The sequence below is a fragment of the Bremia lactucae genome, linkage group LG19 (assembly GCF_004359215.1).
Source record: "Bremia lactucae strain SF5 linkage group LG19, whole genome shotgun sequence".
Lineage (NCBI taxonomy): Eukaryota > Oomycota > Peronosporomycetes > Peronosporales > Peronosporaceae > Bremia > Bremia lactucae.
This window is the reverse complement of record NC_090628.1, coordinates 1,472,044-1,494,664: the sequence shown is the minus strand read 5'-3', so window position 1 is coordinate 1,494,664 and position 22,621 is coordinate 1,472,044. Positions and strand designations below refer to the sequence as shown.

Here is a 22,621-nt window from a genome sequence, read left to right as displayed (position 1 = left end):
ACATCTTTCCGCGGGATTGGCGTTTGCGCCGGTATGGTCGCCGTGTTCAGCTTATTATAAGCATGAACCACGCGCCATCCACCTGTGGCTTTACGCACACAAAAGGTCGGGCTGCAGTGAGGCGATTTGCTCTCACGCACATGTCCCGCCTTGGCTCGTTTGTCGAAGAACTCATCGATATAATCGACTTGTTCTTTCGGCAACGGCCATTGCCTGGTCACACAATACTTGGTGCCAGGTTCGAGGTCTATCTCGTGCCCGATGCCCCTATCTGCTGGTAGGCGGCTCGGCACTTCTTCTGGGAACACATCACGATGTTTCCACAGAACCTCAAAGAACGGACTGTCTCTCAAGGCATCCCAGCCTTGAGCAGCGTACCGCATCTTTTTGTCCGTTTCTAGGACGCTCTCGTCCATTGTGGACGACGAGCAAAAGTCCAGCAAGTTCTCTTTCGGAACTGGTGCGACTATTTCGTGGATCTTTCCTTCCTTTAATTCAGCAAGGAACAGATCCCACAACATCTCCGGGAGATTTACTATCTCCTCGGCAGATTTTAAGACTTGCAGGAGCACCACAACTGAGTATGCCTCCGCAATTTCGGCTTTGACGGCCTCAAACACCTCGTTCGAAGGCCCGTCCCCTTCATTAGAGACTGATCCAAAGGTCACTCGTTTAGACGTGCCTTTGATCGTCCTAATCTGTCAGGTACTCGTTTTTCGAGTTACCACGACCCAATTCTGGGAAGCAGGTGTCGTTGCACTCCTGGCTAACGCATCCCTTCCAACCGCACCAGACGCTAGGCACTGTGCTGGTTCATGCGACGCATGACTTCCTGTCAGCTCGCCGTCTACTGCCACAGACTCTCGGCTCTGTGCAGGACATTCGGACGCATGACTACTTGTCATCGTCCTATTCACTACCTCAGTCTCCACGAGCTGGGTAGGAATTGGTGACGTATGACATCCCGTCAACGCACCCTCAACTGTGTTCGACACGACATCAGTTGCATATACCTCTCGCAGGAGCACATCCTTTCCGGTGTCCTGCGTAGCGTTCGCAACTCTGCGTGTACGCCAGTCAATCCATGGTTGGTACTTAGCCAACCCTGGCATGCCTAGGATGAGGTCATACGGACTCTCCATTCCTAGCACTGTGAACTTCTCTATACAAGAGGAGCCACTAAAGCTGAAGGCGAGTTACCTGAACTCCCTCAGACTTAACGAGCGCGCCGTTCGTTAAACGAACGGTCGTCTCTTCTCGCTTGCCATCCTGGCAAAGCGACTCAAACATCGCCGGCCTCTCTCCTAGAGCCGCGAGTTTCACAGAAATTTTGTGATACACCCGAATCCACTAGGAGGGTCATCACCTGGTCATAGACTCTTACCTGAGCGCTATAGACCAGCAGGGTTGAGCTCCGAAATTTCGAGACCTCAGGGACTATGATACCCATTTGTTCTACAACTCTGAACTTAGGGGTAGTTTCAGAGTCCGCGTCAGTAGGGCATTCCGCCCCTACTGCGCTCCTGCATTTCCCGACCCCTCAGTGGTCGATGCAGAACTCATGCGTCTCGCACGGTGGTTCTTGCCATCGCCCTTTCGGTAGGGAGTCCTCTTGCTGGGCGTCATCGCCCCAGCAGGAACGCTGGCATAGCAGCGATCTATCATATGGCCGCGCTTGCCGCATTTATAACAGACCACGTCTGCATTGCCCAACTCCATGGGAGTGGCATCTGACCTCTCGGCCGACGGCTTATACCAAGCTGTCGCCGAGGCACTGTTGTAGGATTGCTCATCACACAAGGCAATTTGGATTGCCTCTCCATCGCGACAGGCCCTTTTCAGAAAGGCACCTTAACGTGCTCCGGAATCGGACCTACGGTAATGGATGCCGACAGCGAGCGCATCTCTTGCACGAACTCTTGCAGAGATTGCTTCGCCTGTCGCGCTCCAAAGAAGCGCGCCTGAAGCAACACTTCGTTGTTTGGCGGCTGGTACATGGCGCACATATTTCGTTAACAATCGCCCATATAGGATACGCCTTTCTGTCTGCCATAAGCGCCGAGTAAGCTCACTCGGCCTTACCGCGCAGATGCGACATGGCGTACGACACCATCCGGCTGTCGTCCTCGATGAGCTGGGCGTCACCGCATTGTTACACAGCTAAAAGCCAGTGGACAATCGTGTGCGCCGCAGTTCCATCGAACTTAAGCGGGTCCATCCGAATGGGCCTCGGCTAATGCGACCGGGCAGAGAGCATCTCAACAGTCCTGTTGAGAGCCTCGCTTCGAGTCTGCTCATGCCTCAGCTCATCCTGAGTCTGAGTGACGGACTCCGCCGCAGCATGGCCCTGTGCCTCGGACGCGGCCCTCCGCTGTCCGAGCACGAATGCCTTAAACTGCTCCAACTGAGCAACATGTTGCTCAGGAGGACTACCTCAGGAGCCTGGCCAGGGCTTGTTCACCAAGTCTTTGCGACATAAACCCTGCCACCTCCCGATGATGTTTGGAGAGGTGGGGGAAATGTGCCCAATCAATATTGAGGCTCATCCTCACGTACACACGCAGAGATGCGGGTCGTGTGAAGAATTTCAAGTGCTTACCAAGTTTAGGCGGGCACGTTGTAATGCGGCCACTCTCTACTTAGACACACACCCTAGCACAGAAAGGAAGCGGTTAGCCAGCTTCTCTTGCGTGCAGTGAGGTAGTTGCGGTTGGCGCGTAAGCAGCCTCACCCAACGCACTAAGCACTCTGGTGAAGTTTCGTCACGGGAGCGTTATTCCTGCTCCTCGTGCGCACTTACCAAGTAGGAAGTAGTTCTCGGACTGATTTATATCTAATCGTATTAAAATTTTATTTCTATTTCTACCAATCAAAATATCATCTCTATATATAACACTTAATATGTATTGCGAGCGTATCTTTCTCGATACCTCGCGTAACGGATGACGCTAGCCGTCATCACGGATGACGCTGGGCGTCATCCCACCTGAAGTGTGAAGTGGACTTGTACTGAAACAGTACAAGTCGCAGTGCCCCGTTACACCAGTAGGATTAAGATAATACATATTAGTTCCCATTTACTATTTCGTCAATAAGCTTCCTATTCTACACCAACTTCACAGTATTTATGATCGCTTTGCGCTAAATGCTGTAAGATTATTTTCATTACATTATAAATGAAAATTTGCCACAGCTTATGATTATTTCAACATGATTGCTTGAAAATTACTCTGCTCGACAAACTCTCAACCCGAAAGCAGTTTGTTTAAGGTTGAACAACATTCTGCGATAGTCGCTTATCGTCCTTCGAGCTGCGACTATAAAGCTTTACAATTTTCGTGAATGGTGTTTTCTAAGCGATCAGACGACCTGTGGTCTCGAACTCGTACCTAGCAAGGTCAGAACTCTGTCGTCAACAGGCTAATAACTACAAAACGGTTGACGTACGCGGCATATGTGATGACAGTACCTGTATCGTACTTGCGCAAGCCTTATAATCGCACATCCTAAACAGGTATGGCGACCACACATTATGTGGCGGTTGCAGCGCTGGGATAAGCTCTATGACTTTTCACCGGGACAGGGTAAGCTAAATTAGAAAGTTCACGATGCAAATGCGCTGTTAAAATTTGCATTGCCAAAGGCACTGTTAGTAACATTCGATTGTATGATTTGCTGCGAGGAAAGTGTGGTAATGTCGTTCACCGAGCCCTTGCCGTGCAAAGTCAATGTTGTAGTGTCTATACAAAGGTCGGAAGAATGTGTCGAAAAGCTCCTCTGACTTTCAATTTTTCCACGCCAACTGGAAAAAAAACGACATCGCTCTACGCCCTCGGTGTTCCTTCAACGAAATGGTTCGTTACAACCTCGTCTGCGCAGGTAGAGAGGGGCAAATAACTACACGCTTTGTCATCAACGTGGAGCAAACCAAACGACGCGGAATTTGACATTGGCCAGTTTTTGCAAAATTACGTGTTCTGCCTCTAACGCCTCGCACGATAGGCGGCTTTCCGTTCCGAGTCCTTCCTACAAAAACATCCTTTCAGTCGTCATGGTGCCAGGGTCAGTACTGAAATCTCCATTTCCTCAAGGATTCGTGAGAAAATGGAGTATTTTGCGGTTTGTTTACTGGTTTTTCTGGTTCTTCAAGGCTTCGCAAAGGCACAAAGTGATACTGTTACCTGCACTACCCCAGCAGATTGCGCTTGGGGCGAGACATGCGTGGCCGGCGACTCCGAGACGTCTGTCCAAGCGTGTGTACCACCCACGATTTGTGGAGGAGCGTCAATGGGCAACTGCCCGTCAGATAGCAGTGGCGAACTTGCTTGCCTTTGGAGACCTATTGACGACTGTACTGGAGGTTGCGCCATTTTGAATGGAAACCGGGGCCTCTACAAATGCGTGTCTATTCTGCGGTGTGATGCTTACTATGGGGGATCGTTTTGCAGTGGTAAGTAACGCCTTGAAATCACCCATGATAGTATACGAGTCCCTCATAATACTTTTATGCAGACAGTTGTAGTGTAAATGGAGTGCGATGCAATGGACACGGCTCGTGCAACATGATGGCAACAAACGATGCGGGAATGCCCGTATTTGGTTGCACATGCGATGTCGGCTACAGCGGAGAAAAGTGTGATACAATAACTTCATCATTTACGTTCTCGAACAATACGCCTTCGAACGGCAACACTGGCTCTTTATCGGGCGGTCAAGACAATGAATTTTCGGTTGGCTTCTTGCACTTCGGATCTGATGATAGTCAATCTGACAACTCTTTGTCTGGTGGGTCGGACAGCTCTTCTTTAGATGCCTTGAAGAGGTCCAATGCTGATAGTAACACCACACATAATTCGTCTTTATTGAGATCCGATCAATCGGACCAAAATGCATCGGACAAATCATCTCTCGGAAAAGCAAAAGGTGACGATCCATCTAACTCAACTGCTGCGTCGTCATCAAGCACAGAGGAGACCACTGACTCGGCTTCTACTTCGAGTCAAAACGGCCTCCAATCAGGAGTAGTAGTACTTATTGTCTTACTGTCGACATTCTTTTTAGTTGGCACGGTCATCATGCTGGTTCAATTGCGTCGAAAGAAGAGAAAGGTTGAAGAAGAGTATGCTAATGCCCTTGCTTTCACACATGAAAACGACGGAAGCAGGGATCCAGCGTTTGGACTAACAACACTATCTAGTATTAGCTTATAGACATTTGCAGCAAAAAAAACTAATTATAAAGCTGAAGGTATTTCTATTTTGAACCTGTGTCGTTCCGCATCGTCCGTTTGAAAGCGTCAAATTGCTTAAGACAATAAATTCGAAGCCTACACAGAATCAACGTCGAAAAAGTTATCAATCTGCGCGCCTCTAGTGCTTTTCGAACGGGGTCGCAAAGGTCTTAAAAGTAAATGCGCCTAATACATTGGGCTTAGTTAAAAACAACAGCGTCTTCGTGACGTTTTACAGACACCAGTTTGCGCAATACTTTTGCTCTGATGTTTCTAAGGAATAATGACAGAAATGCAACTTTAGATTGGAGGGCAAACGTTCACACAACTCGTTGCGCGACACTCCGATGTTTACTGTATCCTATTTTGACGACTTTCGACCTGTCTTTTACATACCCATGCTCGTGTACAACAGGATTCACGCAAACAATACCTATCCTTCACCTGAGTATGAATAGTGTTGGTAAGCAAGAGCATGAGCTAAAGAAAGTAGTCCCTCTTTTTCACAGAACCTTCACTAGCGGATTCGCGCTGTTAGCCCACGATGTTTTGTACGTAAAATGTCGTGATCATTTGCTATGCAAGCAATTTCTCTGTCAGATGCATCCTACTGTGAACGCATTTTGTAGCGCCAACTATTATTGACGTGCTGTAACCTATAAAGTAACGAGTATGCCATTCTAAAAAAGAGAACTGTGATCCAGCGTTCCTATCCCATTGCGACGTTTTTGCTAGGGCGCCTTGAGGTAATGCTACTATCTTCGAGAAGCAAGTCGAACTAGTCGCTTTCTTTTTTCATTGCTTCAGAAAGCTATACCTTCAGAAACCTCAAAGCCCTATCGTTAACAAGCAAGTCAAATCAGTCGAGGCTAGCATTTTCTGGCGAAAAGAGCCAAGAGCCATAAAGTAAAAACAATGAATCTTCTGTAATTAATGCATATGTGTGTCACCGAATAAAAAAGTTCAGCTATGATGTTTTCGGAGCAGAATGTAAAGATTTTCTCAGAACTTTAGTCGCTATTTCCTGGAGAATCCTGACCACACTTCAGGTCTGACTTGCAATTGCGCGGGTACAGCGTAGCGGTCTTTTCAATCTGAATTGTCGTGTGCGTTATGCCCTTAGACATAAGAAAGCGCTGAGCGGCGTGCAGTGCCGTCTCTGCATCGTCCGAAACCAAGTGAACGCTCAACGACGGCAGGCCGGCGCTCAGCGACCAAATGTGCAAGTCATGCACGGCCACCACGGATGAGCAGCGACGTAATCCTTGCTCAATTACATCAGCGTGGATGCCTTCGGGAGTTCCTTCCATGAGCACGTGAATACTGTCACGGACAATTTCAATCGTCGTGGCCAGGACCAAAAGCGAGAAAATGAACGTCGCAATGGGGTCGGCAATTTGCCACTCGGGCTTGTACCAAATGAGGCCACCGGCGATGCACACGCCGACGCTTTGGACAAAATCTCCCAGCGCGTGAATGTAAGCAGCTTGAATGTTTAAGTTTTCGAGCTTCTTTGTGGCATCGATGACGTCTTCTTGACCAATTTCAAGGTCTCCGTGGCTATAATTACCGTGAGAGCGGCCGTGATTCGCGTGAGAATAACCCTGGCCATGCTCCTTTTCATCACTTTTCGATCTTGAGTCGTTACCTCCATGAGCGTGCCCATGACTGTTTTCAGCACCGTGGGAGTGTCCATGACCTCCTCCTCCGTGGCTATGTCCGTGTCCTAGAATTTGCATAAGTACGAGGTTGACACACAGGCCAATGCATGCCACAATAAACATGAGTTTTCCATCGACGTGCTCTTTCGGGTCAGGTTTAAGACATTCCATAAAGCGCTCGACCGCAGCGTAAACCAACACCCCCGTGAGAACCCAGATAACCAGTACACTGGTTACAGCCCCAATGACCTCAGCACGCTGAAAACCAAAACTCAAACGGCTCGAGGCTGGTAGCGTGCTAATCCAGATGGCAAACAGAGAGATGCAGAATCCTGCAACGTCCGAGAGCAAGTGCGCGGCATCTGTCATGATGGCCAGACTGCCTGCGAGAAACCCTCCGAAGATCTCGGCGCACATGAAGAGTAGCGAGCACATGCATGCGAGCTGTAGCTTTCGTTGTGCACGTTTAGCGCTTTTGGTAAGCGGGAATCCCTTTCGTTCTTGAGGAAGCGCAGGTCCCTTAAGCGGCGTCAATTCGCCCATACTGTTGTAGCCGTTGTGGACCATTCTTCTACCGGTGGGCGGTTGGAAGAGCAAATTCCGTTCTGGTGAAGAAAATTGTCGAACACAAAAAAAGATGCGCTCGTATACGTACGACACAAAGGATAAAAGCGTCCCTCGTGTTACGATGTTACGCTACGGTTGTTAGCCGTTAATGAAAAGTGGGGTACATGATAGGGATTCATACCTCTTTGTTGAAACAGGTTAAATCATATCAATTTTTGGGTCAGGCACGAGGTAGAAATCTGGCGGCAGGGTCTACATTAGGTAATTAGGGTAAGGTGAGAGATAGGTTCAAATTGTCTATTAACACGGTGTTAACTTTGAGTAAGATGTCTGGAAAGTCCTGTCTGTGCCAGGATGTCAGCGCCGGTTGGCCGCTGCTGTAACGGGGCACGACTTGTACTGCTTCTGTTATGGGCTAAAGTTGCCCTAATGTTACACAGTCCCCTTACACTTGGTGTACTTAAGGGGATGGTCAATTACTAAATTATAATAATTAGACCCAATACTCGGGTGTGGTGCACATTTGTGACCAAAATTACGTCATAGGAGTTAATTAGTATCTGACACGTTATATGTAACAGGGTGTATCGTTACATGTAATCAACGCTTAAAGGTTGTTAACTAATATATAATTTAAAAGGTAGATAATATCTGGAAAATATTACTTTATGTAGTAATGTTCAGAATTCTTATCCATAAATAGCTATAGACCATTATATCTATTTATTCCGCGGACTAATCAGCTGTAGATGAAAAGAAAAGAGAGAGAGAGATAAGATTAGATAAGAATTCAATTGCATGTTTAGTATAATTTTATAATTAAGTTAGAGTTAACAGATAGAAAGAAGAGATACTTAATTATATTAATACAGTTTTCATTTTACTCTCTTTAAGCCAGTTACCTAAAGAGAAGACTTCCTCTGCACGTACTAGTGTACGTGAAATAACGTAAGGCACCTCTCGCAACTGAAGCAGTGCGAAGTGGACTTGTACGGAAGCAGTACAAGTCGTAGTGCCCCGATGCATTATAGAGCATGCGACAGTGTAACCGAGGTGGTGAGTAATGAGCCCTTAACTTGCGCTCACTTTACCTTCTTTGTTTGTATCTTGAAAAGTCACATTACGCACCTTCTCTGCGCGTAACCTGAAACGTCGCCCTATGCACCTTCTTTGTGCATATTTCAACACTCCTCCTCTGTCATATGCTCACCCCTAGCCCTTAGTTGATATGTTTCGCAATTCTTGAATCTTGTGCGTATCTAACGCCTTAGTGAGTAAATCACTTAGCGTTAGTTCGGTCTTCACATAACGAGCAGAAATTACCTCTTTTTTTGCATAATCGCACAAAAACTTGATTCGCATATTGATGTTGTTGGCTTTTGTCGACGATGCTTCACCCGTAAGTTGACTTATATCTGCTTGGTTGTCCACGTGCATAACCATATGTAAGGCCGGCTTCAAAATAATTTCCTTAAGCATTTCACGTATGCCCAATAGGTCCCTTGCGACTTCCGAAGCTGCTACAAACTCGGCTTCCATTGTTTATAAAGCAACCCCTCCTTATTTTTTGGATTTCCAACCAATAGCCATACCGTTGAGGAGTATAATGCCTCCGGTAAGCGACTTGCGATCTTGTGTCAGCTGCAAAGTCAGCGTCACTGTATGACTCCAAACATATGCGGCGTACTTCTCTTGATTCAGCTTCATTCTAGCTTTAGAGCCTTGGTTCTTTTAGGTACCTGACAATCCTTTTCGCAAGCTTCCAGTCTTGTAGTCTTGGCTTGTGTGTCTGTCTCGTAGCCTTGTGAACCGCGAAAGCTATATCAGGTCTAGTGCACCTCGATATCCACAATAAAGATCCAACAAGTGATTGAAAATCCTTAATTGTGGGTCCCCCATCCTTTGGTGAGTTTTCGAGAAAGATGACATCACTTGTTGCCACTTCGTAGCACTCGGCGCCAATTGGTGTACGCGTGGGGTTTGCTTCCAGCATTCCATGTTCACGCAAAATTTCCGTGATAGTCTCCTCCTGATCTAGGATATAGCCTTGAGCATATTCAAGTTTCACTCGCATTTCAAGTAGCTTGCCAACTTGACCCAGATCTTTGATGAATAAACTCTTTAATTCAGTGAAAAGATCTCCTACAGCCATTGAGCTTGTCTCTGTAGCCAGAAGATCATCGACATATGCACCTACAACAACAATACCATTATTGTCGAGTTTCCAATAAAGACACATGTCTGAGATGCATTGTCAAAACCCTGCTTCTTTCCGTTTTTTATGTAGCAATTGGCTCCATAGACGCCCGGCTTGTTTCAAGCCGGACAAACTTTTTCGTAATTCCAATACAACTTCTTGTTTGTCTTTGGCGCCCAATTTTTTAAAATGTCAGTACCCAATTTCATCGACTGCGGCACATGGAAATATACCTTCAACCCTTGCTCTTTATCTACCTTAACGTAGGCATTCGGAATATCTCCATGCTTGGCTGGGACTCCCCATGTGGCCGCCAATGCCAGCAACACTTTAACTGTTGACATACCCATTAAGCAGCAAAAGTGAATTCATATTCAATTCCATATACCTGCTCGTTACCACATTCCACAAGCCTGGCCTTTAATCGTTCGATATCTTCATTTGAATCAGTCTTCGTCTTGTACACCCATTTAGTGTGTAAGGCGTTATTGTGGGGCGGTCGCTTAATTAATACCCACACCCCATTATCTTCCAATGCCTTTAATTCTTCAGTCATTGCTATCTTCCACCCTTCGCATTTCCAACTTTTCATAGCTTCACCACAATGCTTAGGGTCCCTTTCATATACATGGCCAGCGAATTGCGCAGGTCTCATTGGCTCCTCAACGAATTGCGCAGGTCTCATTGGCTCCTCCCGAGCCTGTATTACTTCATTTGACCTGGCTTTATTTCTGGTTGGATGCGCATCCCTTTTCCAGGTCTTAGTCGTTTTAATACCTGTCTTGATCTTGGGTTTCGAATGGGATTCTTCTTCTCCTTGATCTTCAAAAGTCAATGTTTTCTGAAATTGATTATTTTGATTAGTGCTCAAAGTTACGATATTCTGTACGTGTTGCGTAACCGTGACCTTATTGGCTTTCTGCATGAAAACCCTGAAACCCTTGACTTCATCACGTCTTCCAATAATAATCGCCACCTGAGATCGTTGTGCAAGTGAATTTTTGCCTTGGTTTCGATACACGGTAAACACAGAAATGAAAGCCACAATGTCCCATAAATCTGGCACTTGATTTTTAGCACTTCGATTTTATTGATGCCCGTTTTGCATTTGCACTCGTAGGGCTACAATATAAAATGAAGGCAGCGTATTCTACGGCATCCCCCCAAAATGATAAAGGTAACCGACTAGCGAATATCATTGACCTTGCCATGTTTAAGATCGTTCTGTGCATACGCTCTGCTTTGCTATTCAAAGCTTGATTGCGAGCTTCGCTGACTTGACGAGCTACTCCAATGGTTTTGCAAAATAAATCCACATTTTCGTATTCGCCACCCCCCATTTGTACACAATACGTGAATCTTATATCCAAATCTCCTTTCGAAAAACGCTAAGAAATGTTCAAACTTCTTTGCTGCCTTGTCCTTTGTTGGTGCCAAAAACGCCCTGCAATAAGTGGATTTGTGATCGATACAGTTGACTAGGTACCTGTTTTCACGTCTGTCCTCAGGCGTGATAGGACCCTTCAAATCTGAACAGACTCCCCCCTCCAATTCGATCGATTGGGGAGTTGATGCCTATGTCCTTTTTTGACTGAGTGTTTTTGGTCTGCTTCCCTTGAGCACACGAAATACATGTTGGTCTTGCGAAGCTCGTAATCATAATTCCAGAGTCTGGTTCCTTTGCCATCCGTTCAATGGTTTCATACGAAAGATGACCCAACCTTTGGTGAAAATGATACAATGTATCACTTTTGATGTCGGTCCTGGGTGACTTTGATCCTTCAGCAAGCACCACGGTTATCACTTCTTTTGAGGGCTTAAGTTTTTTTTCAGCTCCACCACTTGCACGTAAATCACATTATGTTTCATGTCAATGTCAAATATCACCATTCCATCTGACCTTCGTGTCAAGGTGAAAGAATTACCGATATACCCAAGACCAAAACCCTTGCACTCGAGTTTTCCGTACGAAATAATGTCTCTTAAAAGCTCGGAAGCCAGGTATACCTTGGTAAGTGTGATTTGTTTTTCACGACCTAGAATTATCACCGTCAGAACCACATTTCCGACTCGAGTGAGTCGGATTATCTCGCCATCAGCTAAATGACACTCCAATTGACACGGTTTTTGATTTTTAGTAGAGATTCATCGTTTACGAGATGTCTGCTAGACCCACTGTCTAGTATCCAGGCATCTTAAATCGAGCTTTCAGTAATATCATTTGAGTTATCGAAATCGTTGCGGTTTCCTCTGGCCTCTTGAATCGCCAAAACTATATTTTCGGTTAATTTTCCATGTCGGCCATTATTTCGAAATTCTGATTTGGATTTGCAGTTGTATTTCACGTGTCCGACTTTACCGCAATTGTAACACGTACGGGTCCTTGCGCACCATCTTATCTTCAATGTTAGCCAACACCTCTTTTCCAAAAGCTCGGCCCGATCGAGATTCGAGCTCGATTGCTTGGGCGAAATGAGCCAATTCCTCAGCTTGAACCAAATAATCGGTTCTCTGAGTTGCGTTCTTAGCATTAAGATGGGAGCCAAATCAGGGGAGGCGTATCTGACAATATTGTCCAGTACTTGTTGCTCCCCGCCCCCTGCAGCATCGCTCACAGCCACCAAGTATAAAAAATGCTCAGGCCAAGATCGCCTTGCCTCTTTTTGCTAGTTAAGAGTTTAATAATTGAGCAGCAGTTATTGTTGTCTTGAACGTGTCATGCATCCTCTGCATCACGTATTGAAGAGTTGGTAAAACTTGCCACCATGAATTCACTTGTTTGCTGAAATATCTTTCGGCATTGCCCTTGGATGATACCGATTTTGGTCACCCAAAATTTCATTTCGATTCCTTATCAAGGAATAGTCCAAGGCATCGCGGTGTAGTCGACCAGCGAAATTCGTACCTAGCATGAATGCAAACATTCCACGTTCAACCACACCTCTTAACCTTTCATCCTCGGCCAACCTGGATTGAGAAGCTTCTATCTTTTTCATTCGTTCATCTATCTCAGTACGCATATCCATCATCTTGGATAGCGCCTCAGTTTCCGTACCCCTTTCAGAGGTATGAGGCGGTATGACTGTTGCCGATTCCGACCTAGCCCTTTCGTGACGAGAATTTGTCGGAAGCTCGACATCACTGGCAGGTAAGTTGGTAGTTGGGCTCATAACCTGTTAAATTGGTGTGGAATAGGAAGCTTATTGACGAAGTAGTAAATGGGAAACTAATATGTATTATCTTAATCCTACTTCTGCATCACTAATTAGCCTGTCCTAACTTACGTTATAGGAGTTATTTAGTACCTGACACGTTATAGAGCATGCGACAGTGTAGCTTAGGTAAGTAATGAGCCCTTAATTTGCGCTCACTGTACCTTCTTTGTTTGTATCTTGAAAAGTCGCATTACGCACCTTCTCTGCGCGTAACTTGAAACGTCACCCTATGCACCTTCTTGGTGCATATTTCAACAAACACTACTACATAGGCGTCTGTGAGATAATTCTTGAGAATATTTTCAGCTTAAATCGCACTATCGACAAGTGTAACGGGGTGTATCGTTTCATGAAATTAACACTTAAAGGTTGTAAATTTACATATTATATAAAAGGTAGATAATATTTGAAGAATATTACTTTATATGGTAATACTATAAAGGCTTATCCATTGGTAGATATGGATCATTATATCTACATTCTCCGCGGTCCAGTCGGCGCTGGACGCGCGCAAAGAGAAAGACAGATAAGACTTTATTACATGTTTGTATTAGTTTATAATTAAGTTAATATTAAGTAGATAGAACAGAAGAACTTTATTATATTAATACTCTTTTTATTGACCCTCTTTAAAGCAAGTGCTTCTAAAGCTATCTCTCGGCACTGGGCGTGGGGCATTGCACTCATGGGCGTAATGTCCTTACTTTTGACAGCGATTGCATTTCTGCAATCGCTTATTGCTCGAAAAGCGAGGTCTCTCGCTTTCGACTTAAGAGAGGTCCATAGATTCTGGATCTCCAAGCTCTTGTTGTCTTCGAGGACGATACGATGACAAACTAGCTTGAGCCTGTCTCAAGCAAAAGTCCTCCTTTTCTGCAGCGGATATTGCTTCTTCAAGCGTATCCAGTTTCAAGCGGAACAATTGGGTCTTCACGAGACTATCCACAAGACGTTGCATGACACCGTAATCAACGCGTGTTCATGAACTGGGGTGTTCGTGATACAACTCGCTAAGAGCCGTATGTGCTGGGCATAAGCGTGATCATCACGCTTTCCCTGCTTGAGTTCAAGAAGCTTTTACCAAACTCTGAACTCAGCTCTAGGCAATTTAAACGTCTTTTTATGCCGGGCTTTAAAAGCCTCTAGCGACCGAAAGACATATGGGTCGCGCAACTTAAGGCCTAGTGCCCAAGGTTTGGCACGACCTGTCGAATTTGACTGAGTAAATGCGACTTGCATTTGCTCGTCGACGATGTGATAAGCCCTTATGGCATCGTCCAACTCGACGAACCATCTTAAGAGGCAGTCTTCTTCGACTCCCTTATACTTAGAGATGTCTATCTTTAAGATTTCGGGACGACGCATGTGCGTCATCCCAGGTACAGAGGTCTGTACCTGATTAAGAAAAGCTACCTTCTCCTTTGCCTCGTCAAGTTTATATTGTATGAAGTTTGCGATGGCTGAATGGAGGGCATCTCTGTCCAAACCGGATCATTCCCTACGGTTGAACTCATTCGTTCGACTGCACTTCATTCCATGTCACTTAGAAAGGAGCAGATATACCGCGTAACGTGATGCACATTTCCATTATCATCTACCATGTTCATGTTAGATGATAGAACTGTGGTTCTTGGATGGACCACAAATGCTTCCAGGTGTAACGAGGCACTGCTGACTTGTACTGCTTCAGTAAAACTCCACTTCGCACTGCTTCAGTGCGAGTGGTGCCACACGTCACTTCACGTAGACCAGTACGTGCAGAGGAAGACTCTCTTCAGAATATTTGCTTTGAAGAGGATTAATTATAAAAATTGTATTTACTATAATTAAGTTCTTCTGTATCTATCTTTTTAATACTTACTTAATTATATACTAATACAAAATATGTAATAAAGTCTTATCTGTCTCTCTCTTTGCGCGCGTACAGTGCGGATTGCTCCGCGGAGCAAGCAGGTATAATGGCCTATATCTACCAATGGATAAGCTTTTCAAATATTACTATGTAAAGTAATACCCTCCAAATATTATCTACCTTTTCGATAATATAGTTATTAATAGTCTTTAAGTGTTAATTTCCTGTAACGATACACCCCCTTTCATCTCCCCTTGGATAGGGGGTATTCCCCCCTCCCTTGATGGGGACACATGTTTCCCCCTTAGATAGGGGACCCACACCCGATGTTTTAAATAATGAAAAAAAGAATCACAATAAAATTCACTTTGACACCCAGAGGAAGCACTCAAAAGCTCAGAGAAAACACCCAATTCTCCCTGCACAATGGGACAACTTGTCTGTCTAACTCTCATGGAAGCTGAAACTTCTGTCCAGGTCCAGGTCCATGCTTTGTCCGAAGGATTTAATGTCTTTAGGAAGAGATCAAAGCAAAGCAAGAGCAATGAAGTCATAAAAGTGTGGCTGGCTTGTGCCCATGAAGGTAAGTGCTAGAATTCTTGCGTATACTTGACAGAGGAAACCCGAGAGCGCCAGAGCAGCTCCAGGGCAATGGTATGTTCTTTTTCCGCATCAATTCAAAGTATAGCTACTGCAGGCGATGAGTGGGAATGGCAGATTGTTTTGAACTGCAGTGACCATCACCATGACCAAAATCAATCAAGCTTTGCCATGGTATCCTGCTGCACGAAAGCTAAAGCCTCAAGAATAAGAAACCATCAAAGCACTTTAAGAGGTGGCAGCCACTCCAAAAAAAGTTATTTTTGCAGCACTGTGTCTACCAAATCCAGAACGCCCTCGAATTCCAAGAGAAATTTACAATGAAAGGGCTAAAATCCGCAACAACAAGCTTGACTCAAGATGTTGCAATTGAGTCTATTCAAGAGCCTGCTCCCATATGACGCGGGCGCGGAAGACCTCCTGGATCTCGAAACAAAGACAACACATGTACACGCAGGAAACCATCTGCCTTTGAAAGGGTGGAGGCAGAGTATTGGGAGCAAAATATAGCTAGTTAAATGAAAGAAATCCCTTCAATATCCATTTCCTTTTGATGTAAAAGAGTTTTTATTGATAAATCCAGCGGGTGTGTGTCCCCTATCTAAGGGGGAAGGGTATAAAGGGTGTTCTTGTTTAACGCTTCTCGAATCAGCGTGAGGTGAAAGGGGTTCGGACGAATTATCTCGTTCGATGGCGAGGGTATCCACCAGCGCATTATAGCTGGGAACTTCTATCAGCTGATGATGGACGTTCCAGGTCGCGTTCGACAGTACGTCGAGACCCATCCTCCTTGACAGAGGTCCAATCAGAGAATGAGCGCTTCCCGCGCTCCTAATAGGATTGGAAGTTCACAATTCCTTCGCGCATCTCGCAAGTGATGACGTCCTCCAATGAGGGTCCTCGAGGGAGTTTGCTTCCTTAGGGGCGTGACATGCACCCTTCAAATAGCATCCCCCACGAGAAGCACGGTATCCCTTCCTTTCTTTACAAACGGTACAGCTTGTAGCATGCACCAACTAAGGTCCGTTTTTAGAAACCGGTCACAGGAAATATCCAGTTTTTCAATCCGGACCTCGCAACCTATGCTTGTCACATTATGAACAAATGCTACCCAAGCTTGGAATGACATCCTTTGCCGCTTACATGTGGACCACGGATGCCGGATAAAACCATCAATGAAGAATTCCATTTCGTCCTCACCAGGCTTGTGAAACCTGGATGAGTCGAAAAACGGAATATGGTATCGATCGATGGCTATACCAGACCAACGAGTGAGGTTGCCCTTAGAGGGCAACCAAGGCTTCTTTCGGGAGCAAACCGCAAAACTCTGCGGTCTCTCTCCCGTTGGCTCATGTTAACGTTCACGCCAACATTTCTCTTCGAGTGATCCTTAAAATTACTCCGTCCCTGGTAATACAAACTAGCACCACCTATAGCAAGCTTACCAAAGTGACCTTTACAATCACTTCATCCCTGGTGATGTAAGCATGCATCAGCAGAGTTATCACCGTCCACGGAGCCATCACAAGATAACTCCGCACCAAAAAGGTCTGACGAAGTGTCAAACAACTTCGTCGTCACTTCTCTGGATGTCACGTAAGAACCCGCAGGTTTAACGGGTGCAACAGCGCGTTCCGTTACATATATATTATTTCCTATAAGAGAAATAATCAATATTATTTTATACAAGAGGAAGTAAAAAATGAAGTACAAAAATGATTATCTTTATTAATTTTGACTTAATGGTTCCACTATTACCAAATTTGGTAATGTTGACGCAATAAGACATCAGTCTATTGATTGGCTGATTTAAGTTACAAAAAATTGCCAATCGTCACAAGACACGATTGTGCAGCGCGCAAGTAGGAGCCATACATAGTGAGTTATTAATTTATCAAGGGGATTGTTGAATACACCACAGTTTTGACTAAATACCACAAACGCCACATCCACACCGCAGAACGCACACTAAGGTTTATTATCACCGAGACAAAACTCAATATTGCCGGATACAAACGGACGACGTGCACTAAACAGACCATCAATTGGCGCTCAACCCTGACGTAACGTTCTCCGAGCGCAAAGACCTCTTAGCACATATCTAAATAATGGCCTGACGAGCGGTACGCATATGTTAACCAGCGATCGGATCTCAAAAGTAATTCTATTTAGATAGGCTGCGATCACGGGGTCAGTACCGTAAGTTTCTGAAACCTGCGGTCACTACACAGAAGCGCCCAGGTAGCAGCACTGTCGCATCAGTTGTTCTTGGAAGGTAATTGGCAAAGAATTAACGGAGCTTTTGGCACATGCAGCTAAGTTGTGTACAGCAGAACCACGATTTATCAACCAACATGGCAGGACATCATAGCAGTCGGCGCTTGACAAGCACACTGTCAATATGTCCTTAGCTGCTGGAGTCCCTGCTCGTCAGATATTGACGTCATTACGTCAAGAAAACCACAATTCATTGGCTGTTGCCAGAACTATTTATAACGCAAAGTCCAAGCGCCGTAAAGAAAATCTGGCTGGGCGAACGCCAATTTAAGCGCTTCTAGAATGAACTTCAGCAGAGCTAATTTGAGCATGCTGTACAATGCAACAGCAGTGGTAATACAGTGAGGATTTTATTGAGCACCCAAATTCAATTTTCCTTGCCGGCGATTCAATTCAGTCATACTGTTGGACTCCACATTCAGAAGAACCAAATTTAGAATGTCATTGCTACATGTGATCGAGCGGACTGCCCTAAACACATCCTTTACCATCGCCATCATATTTCTCAATGGGGGGAGCGAGCCGACTATTTGGGCCTTAGCTAAACTCAGCAATCTGTTCAATGGCATTTTTCCGTCAGTTATTGTGTCAGATGCATATAAAGGGCTTGTTGCTGCGAGTGTAGCTCCAAATTCCCGCCATCTTCATTGCGTTTGGCACATTCAAAAGAATGTGCTTACTCAATTCAAGAAACACATAACAGATGGTGACTCCAACACAAAATTCATGAAGTCATGGACAAGCGTTTGACGCGCGCAGACACCAGAAGATTTTGAAACAAAGGTATCAGAATTATATAAATAAATTGCAGCCATCCCAACGCTTATTCAGTATCTGAGCGGAATTTGGCTTTACGACAAGGAGAAGTTTGTAACTGCCTGGACCAATGATTGCCAACATATTCACAACACAGTAACATTTGCTGCTGAAGGTGCTTCTTGTCGCCTGACATTTTCATTTGCTACTTTCGGGGGGGGGGTCGCTGCGCGCACGGACAGGGTTCATGCTACTCAATAATGGTTGCCTGTGTAGGGTCGACGTTATGCAACTGGAAAAAAGTCACCTGTACATAAGCTGCAAGTTGGTCATCTTAATTTGTTTCAGAGGCAACTCCAGACCCTTGAATCAGATGATATGGTATGGCCACTTGCTCATCAGGCTATTGCCATAATGCACGTCACAGAACAGAGTGCAGGCAAGATGGATGTCCTACCTTTCCAGGACATTGCCAGTGATAAAGAAAGGACGACCACTAGGCGCCAAAATAAAACCAAAGAGTTCTACAAAGCGTGACCCATCAGCTTTTGATCATGCAAAGAAGCGCCGTTGTGGTGAATGTTGTCTGCTTCAAGATAATCATGATAAGCGGGCTTGTTCGGCACGCAAACGACAAGTAACAAAATTTGCTTGGCGTCATCTTGAAACTAGGGTGTCTGGCTTTCCTGTCGATAGCCATTGTGGTTTCCATGCATTTGCCTTTCACCTGCGCAGCAGAGGAATAGCCAATGATGCCAACCCCCCAGTGGGATACTGTGCGTGCCGATCTTCTGCAGCTTTGTCGACAACACAGCGCTTTCTGGCAACAAACGCTCTGCCATGACACTGCAGTAATTAAGGCTCGTCTCCAATGGCATGAAAATGGTAAAATATCAGTGCCTTTCCAAACTAGTTTCAAGCACCAGAGTGTGCAGTCTTGGCTGCAAGCTTCTATGCTTGCCCAATAGTAAATTTGTGCATGCAACGACCTTCCTACCCTATACCAAAGTGACTGGTGGGATAAAAATTACGCTATTGCAAGTATAAGGAAATCATTGGTGAGCTGCAGAGCTTGCTGCAGATGGTTCTTTACCACTTGTGGAAGCCTTTTGGCTGCATCATTCCAGTTTTGCAAAGTCCAACTTTTGGCTGAAGCGGATCCAGAATAGGCTTGATCGAAGAAAGGTAGTTCGCTAATAAAACAAATTCTTAATATGTTGGGTTCACCTGACGAGCCTCCTCCATTTGATTTTAAATGTGGATAATTGTGCAACGGTCGGGTTGGCGCATAGCGTGGTGCGGTATGGGTGTGGTGTATGTGGCGTATTTAGTAAAAGCTGTGGCGTATTGTATTGTAAGCTGTATTAATGTATGTAACGATCTCTATCTACTACTGACTTTATTATAAATAGTGTTAAATACACTTGCCTATAATAAAGTTAGTGGTAGACAGAAGATCGCTACGTAGGAACTTAATATATTAATACTGTTTACTTTTCTCTATTCTAAAGCCTTAGAACTTACCTTTATTAGCTTAAGCTTCTTAGCTACTAAGAGCCTTCCGCTCTCTTCCGATTCCATATCACCCCGGAACGGTCTATTGCGTCCTCCAAAGCCTGATGGTCCGTCTGGTTCTCACGAACCAGGCGTTCTAGTACACCTTCCAAGGATGGTATCTTTTGACGAGCTGTCACCAGTTTGTTTAGAAGTGACTGATGTGTCCGGTCGTTCGCCAGTTGATCACTTGCAACTTGCGCACAATTTTTCAATTGTTCACAAGAAACATTATCGATCGCCACTGCTACTCGCGACGACGGGATCGCTCGTGATCAATGTCCTCCCATAAATAATGGAGGGTGTGATCTTACTTACATAAGATAAATCTAACCCAAAACAAAATCGAACTCGCTGAGCCTTTCAAAATCTAGTAATGCTGTAAATTGTGTTTTTGACGTGTCGCTTTAAGTAAAAAAAGACAAGCTTAGCGGAGCTACAAGACTAACTGCTTCTTAAAGGCAGCCATGAAAATGATCCTAGACAGTTTAAATGTAAGCACCTTCATGACACCACACCTGCTTTGCTTCAAAAATGATACGGAAAAATTAATTTACGACGAAGGATTGAAACCACCGTGTATTGGGATTTTGACACAGAATTGTCGAATTGTTAAATTGCCATTTTAAATTGTAGTACAGACGGTTTGCCAATTAAAATACAAGATGTTTGAGCAAAACTCGATATAAATGTAAGAGTCACATCAAAAGCACGGAAAAAGCGTGCAGTGAGAGTAAACATGTATTTTCCAGTCTACGTACCTGAAACGAAGAATTTTCGCAACTCATCAACTATTAGTATTTTCTCAAAAAAACGAACATTATAAAGCTGAACGCTTGTAAAGCAATTTGAAAAAGATAATTATTGTGTTAACTCTCATACGAAATATGTAAGGTCCCTTATGGAGGTGTAACTAAAACAGGTGGATCTTCATGCCTACAAAAGCTATAGAAGCAGGTGTCATCCTATACCCGCTATCCACAGCCATACTATAACAGGGCATACTAATAACAGTACTAATCAACCTACACTACTTACAGTATAGATGGGGTGCCTTGAGTACTCCACGTACATATCGTGCAGACTGGAAAGTCCTGAACCAGGATATCAGCACCGGTTATCCCATAGAATATCATGGCTGGTCAACATAAAAATTGGTGGCTCGATAGGGTCGCGCTCTAGAAACTTGAGGATGCCAGAGTCCATAGAATCGGACCGGGATCCACGTATTTACGTCTGTTTTTTGACGACACGCGTTCGAGCTGCTAGGTAGAAAGCTCCACATGTCGACCGCAGATCAACCCCAGACCGATGGCCAAACCGAACGTGCCAATCGGGTCGTGGCGGATGTCTTATGCACTATAGCAACTCCCAAAGAGTAGGTCAAGCAATTGCCTTTTGTGAAGTTCGCTATAAATAACAGTGTCCACGCCAGTACGGGTGAGACACCGTTCTATATTAACGGACTGCGCCATCCTCGCACGCTAGTCTTGTTGTGCGCAGCTTGAGTCTTACTGGGGGAGGACCCCTCACTATGCTCGGTGCGAAAGAGGGACATTATTTCGTCAATATGACGATGACCCATGAGGATATCATCTCAAAGACAGAAACTTACCCTAGTGACCCTGCCAGTTTAGCAGTGGTCAATAAAACTACGCCTTATGACCGACCTCTTGGCGGTATCATAGGCGAGTTTGATGCTAAAAGCGTGAGCGAGGCTCAACGCTTTGTGGATGAGCGATTAGCCATCACACGTAAAGTCCGCGAAGCAATGGCAAAAGCACAGGTGAAGCAAAAAGAATTTGCGGACCGAATTGGTCGCAAAAATAATGAACGCTTTAGAGTGGGTGAAAAGGTACTATTAAGTACTGCTAAACTACCTAAAAATGCAATTTCTGTACTACCTGGAGGTACTACGAAGTTGTTGCCGCGTTTCATTGGGCCCTTTACGGTGGTTGAAGAGGTTGGAGACCTAAATTATAGGCTCACCCTTCCCCCGTATATGAAGACGCACCCCGTATTTTACGTGGGTCGTCTGATTATGTATGTAGACCCAAATGAGGTCACATATCCCCATCTGGATAAGGAGACCGATTGTGACGCCGACTGTGAGTCGAGCGACGTTTGGGTGAGGGGGACGGTGAAGGCAAAAAGCTATCGGACCGATGCCTTCCACCGCGAACAGGACTTGGAGAGCGAGGGGCATAACGCGAGGAGCGCGGATCCTTTAGCATTATCCACTCAAAGAGGTACAAGCGAGTCTTCAGGCGTTCATAACCCTGACGAGCCTTCGCTCGGACATCAACGAGATCCGAGGTTAGTTGCGAGACTTGACCCTCGAGATCCGCAATACGTCGCTCAGCAGCGCTTAACGGATGCTACTGAACGGACGAAGGTAAGGCAGCCGCGATTACTTGGGCAAGTTCGCCACTACAATCGGGCGCCGCCTGCACAAATGGATGCCGGTAAGTATCAATGCTTCCTTGTTGGAAGGTTGCTTGCTCACCGCTCCGTGAGGCAAGGGTGTCAGATCCTCGTCCAATGGAAAGGTTACCCGAAGTTCTGACTCTTGGGAACTGATCGATACCCTACGTATTGATGTGCCCGGCTTAGTGGCTGCCTATGAAAAGGAGCACCAGCTGAGGCCACTTCGCTAGTCTCAAATGGACTAGCAGAAGTAGCGTTGTGAGAAGAAACAGGGGGTACAGTACC

The 22,621-nt window shown here is 45.3% G+C and overlaps 4 protein-coding genes across 4 annotated transcripts; 2 read left to right on the top strand and 2 right to left on the bottom strand.

The window, feature by feature from the left end:
- Window positions 1-4,104: 4,104 nt before the first annotated feature.
- On the top strand, window positions 4,105-5,252 carry CCR75_003067 (uncharacterized protein; the record flags this gene model as incomplete). Its single annotated transcript, XM_067961164.1, has 2 exons — window positions 4,105-4,450; window positions 4,513-5,252. The coding sequence occupies 2 exons, from the start codon at window positions 4,105-4,107 to the stop codon at window positions 5,208-5,210; spliced, it is 1,044 nt and encodes a 347-aa protein (XP_067823975.1). The 3' UTR covers window positions 5,211-5,252.
- Window positions 5,253-6,240: 988 nt separating this feature from the next.
- On the bottom strand, window positions 6,241-7,458 carry CCR75_003068 (uncharacterized protein; the record flags this gene model as incomplete). The annotated part of the gene is made up of 1 exon (XM_067961165.1): window positions 6,241-7,458. The coding sequence occupies one exon, from the start codon at window positions 7,456-7,458 to the stop codon at window positions 6,241-6,243; it is 1,218 nt and encodes a 405-aa protein (XP_067823968.1).
- A 10,579-nt stretch (window positions 7,459-18,037) lies between these two features.
- CCR75_003069 (uncharacterized protein) lies at window positions 18,038-18,892 on the top strand (the record flags this gene model as incomplete). Its single annotated transcript, XM_067961166.1, has 3 exons — window positions 18,038-18,305; window positions 18,411-18,598; window positions 18,632-18,892. 3 exons carry the CDS (start codon window positions 18,038-18,040, stop codon window positions 18,890-18,892), a joined length of 717 nt encoding a protein of 238 aa, XP_067823969.1.
- Window positions 18,893-19,023: 131 nt separating this feature from the next.
- Window positions 19,024-19,233, bottom strand: CCR75_003070 (uncharacterized protein; the record flags this gene model as incomplete). Its single annotated transcript, XM_067961167.1, has 1 exon — window positions 19,024-19,233. The coding sequence occupies one exon, from the start codon at window positions 19,231-19,233 to the stop codon at window positions 19,024-19,026; it is 210 nt and encodes a 69-aa protein (XP_067823815.1).
- Window positions 19,234-22,621: the final 3,388 nt, after the last annotated feature.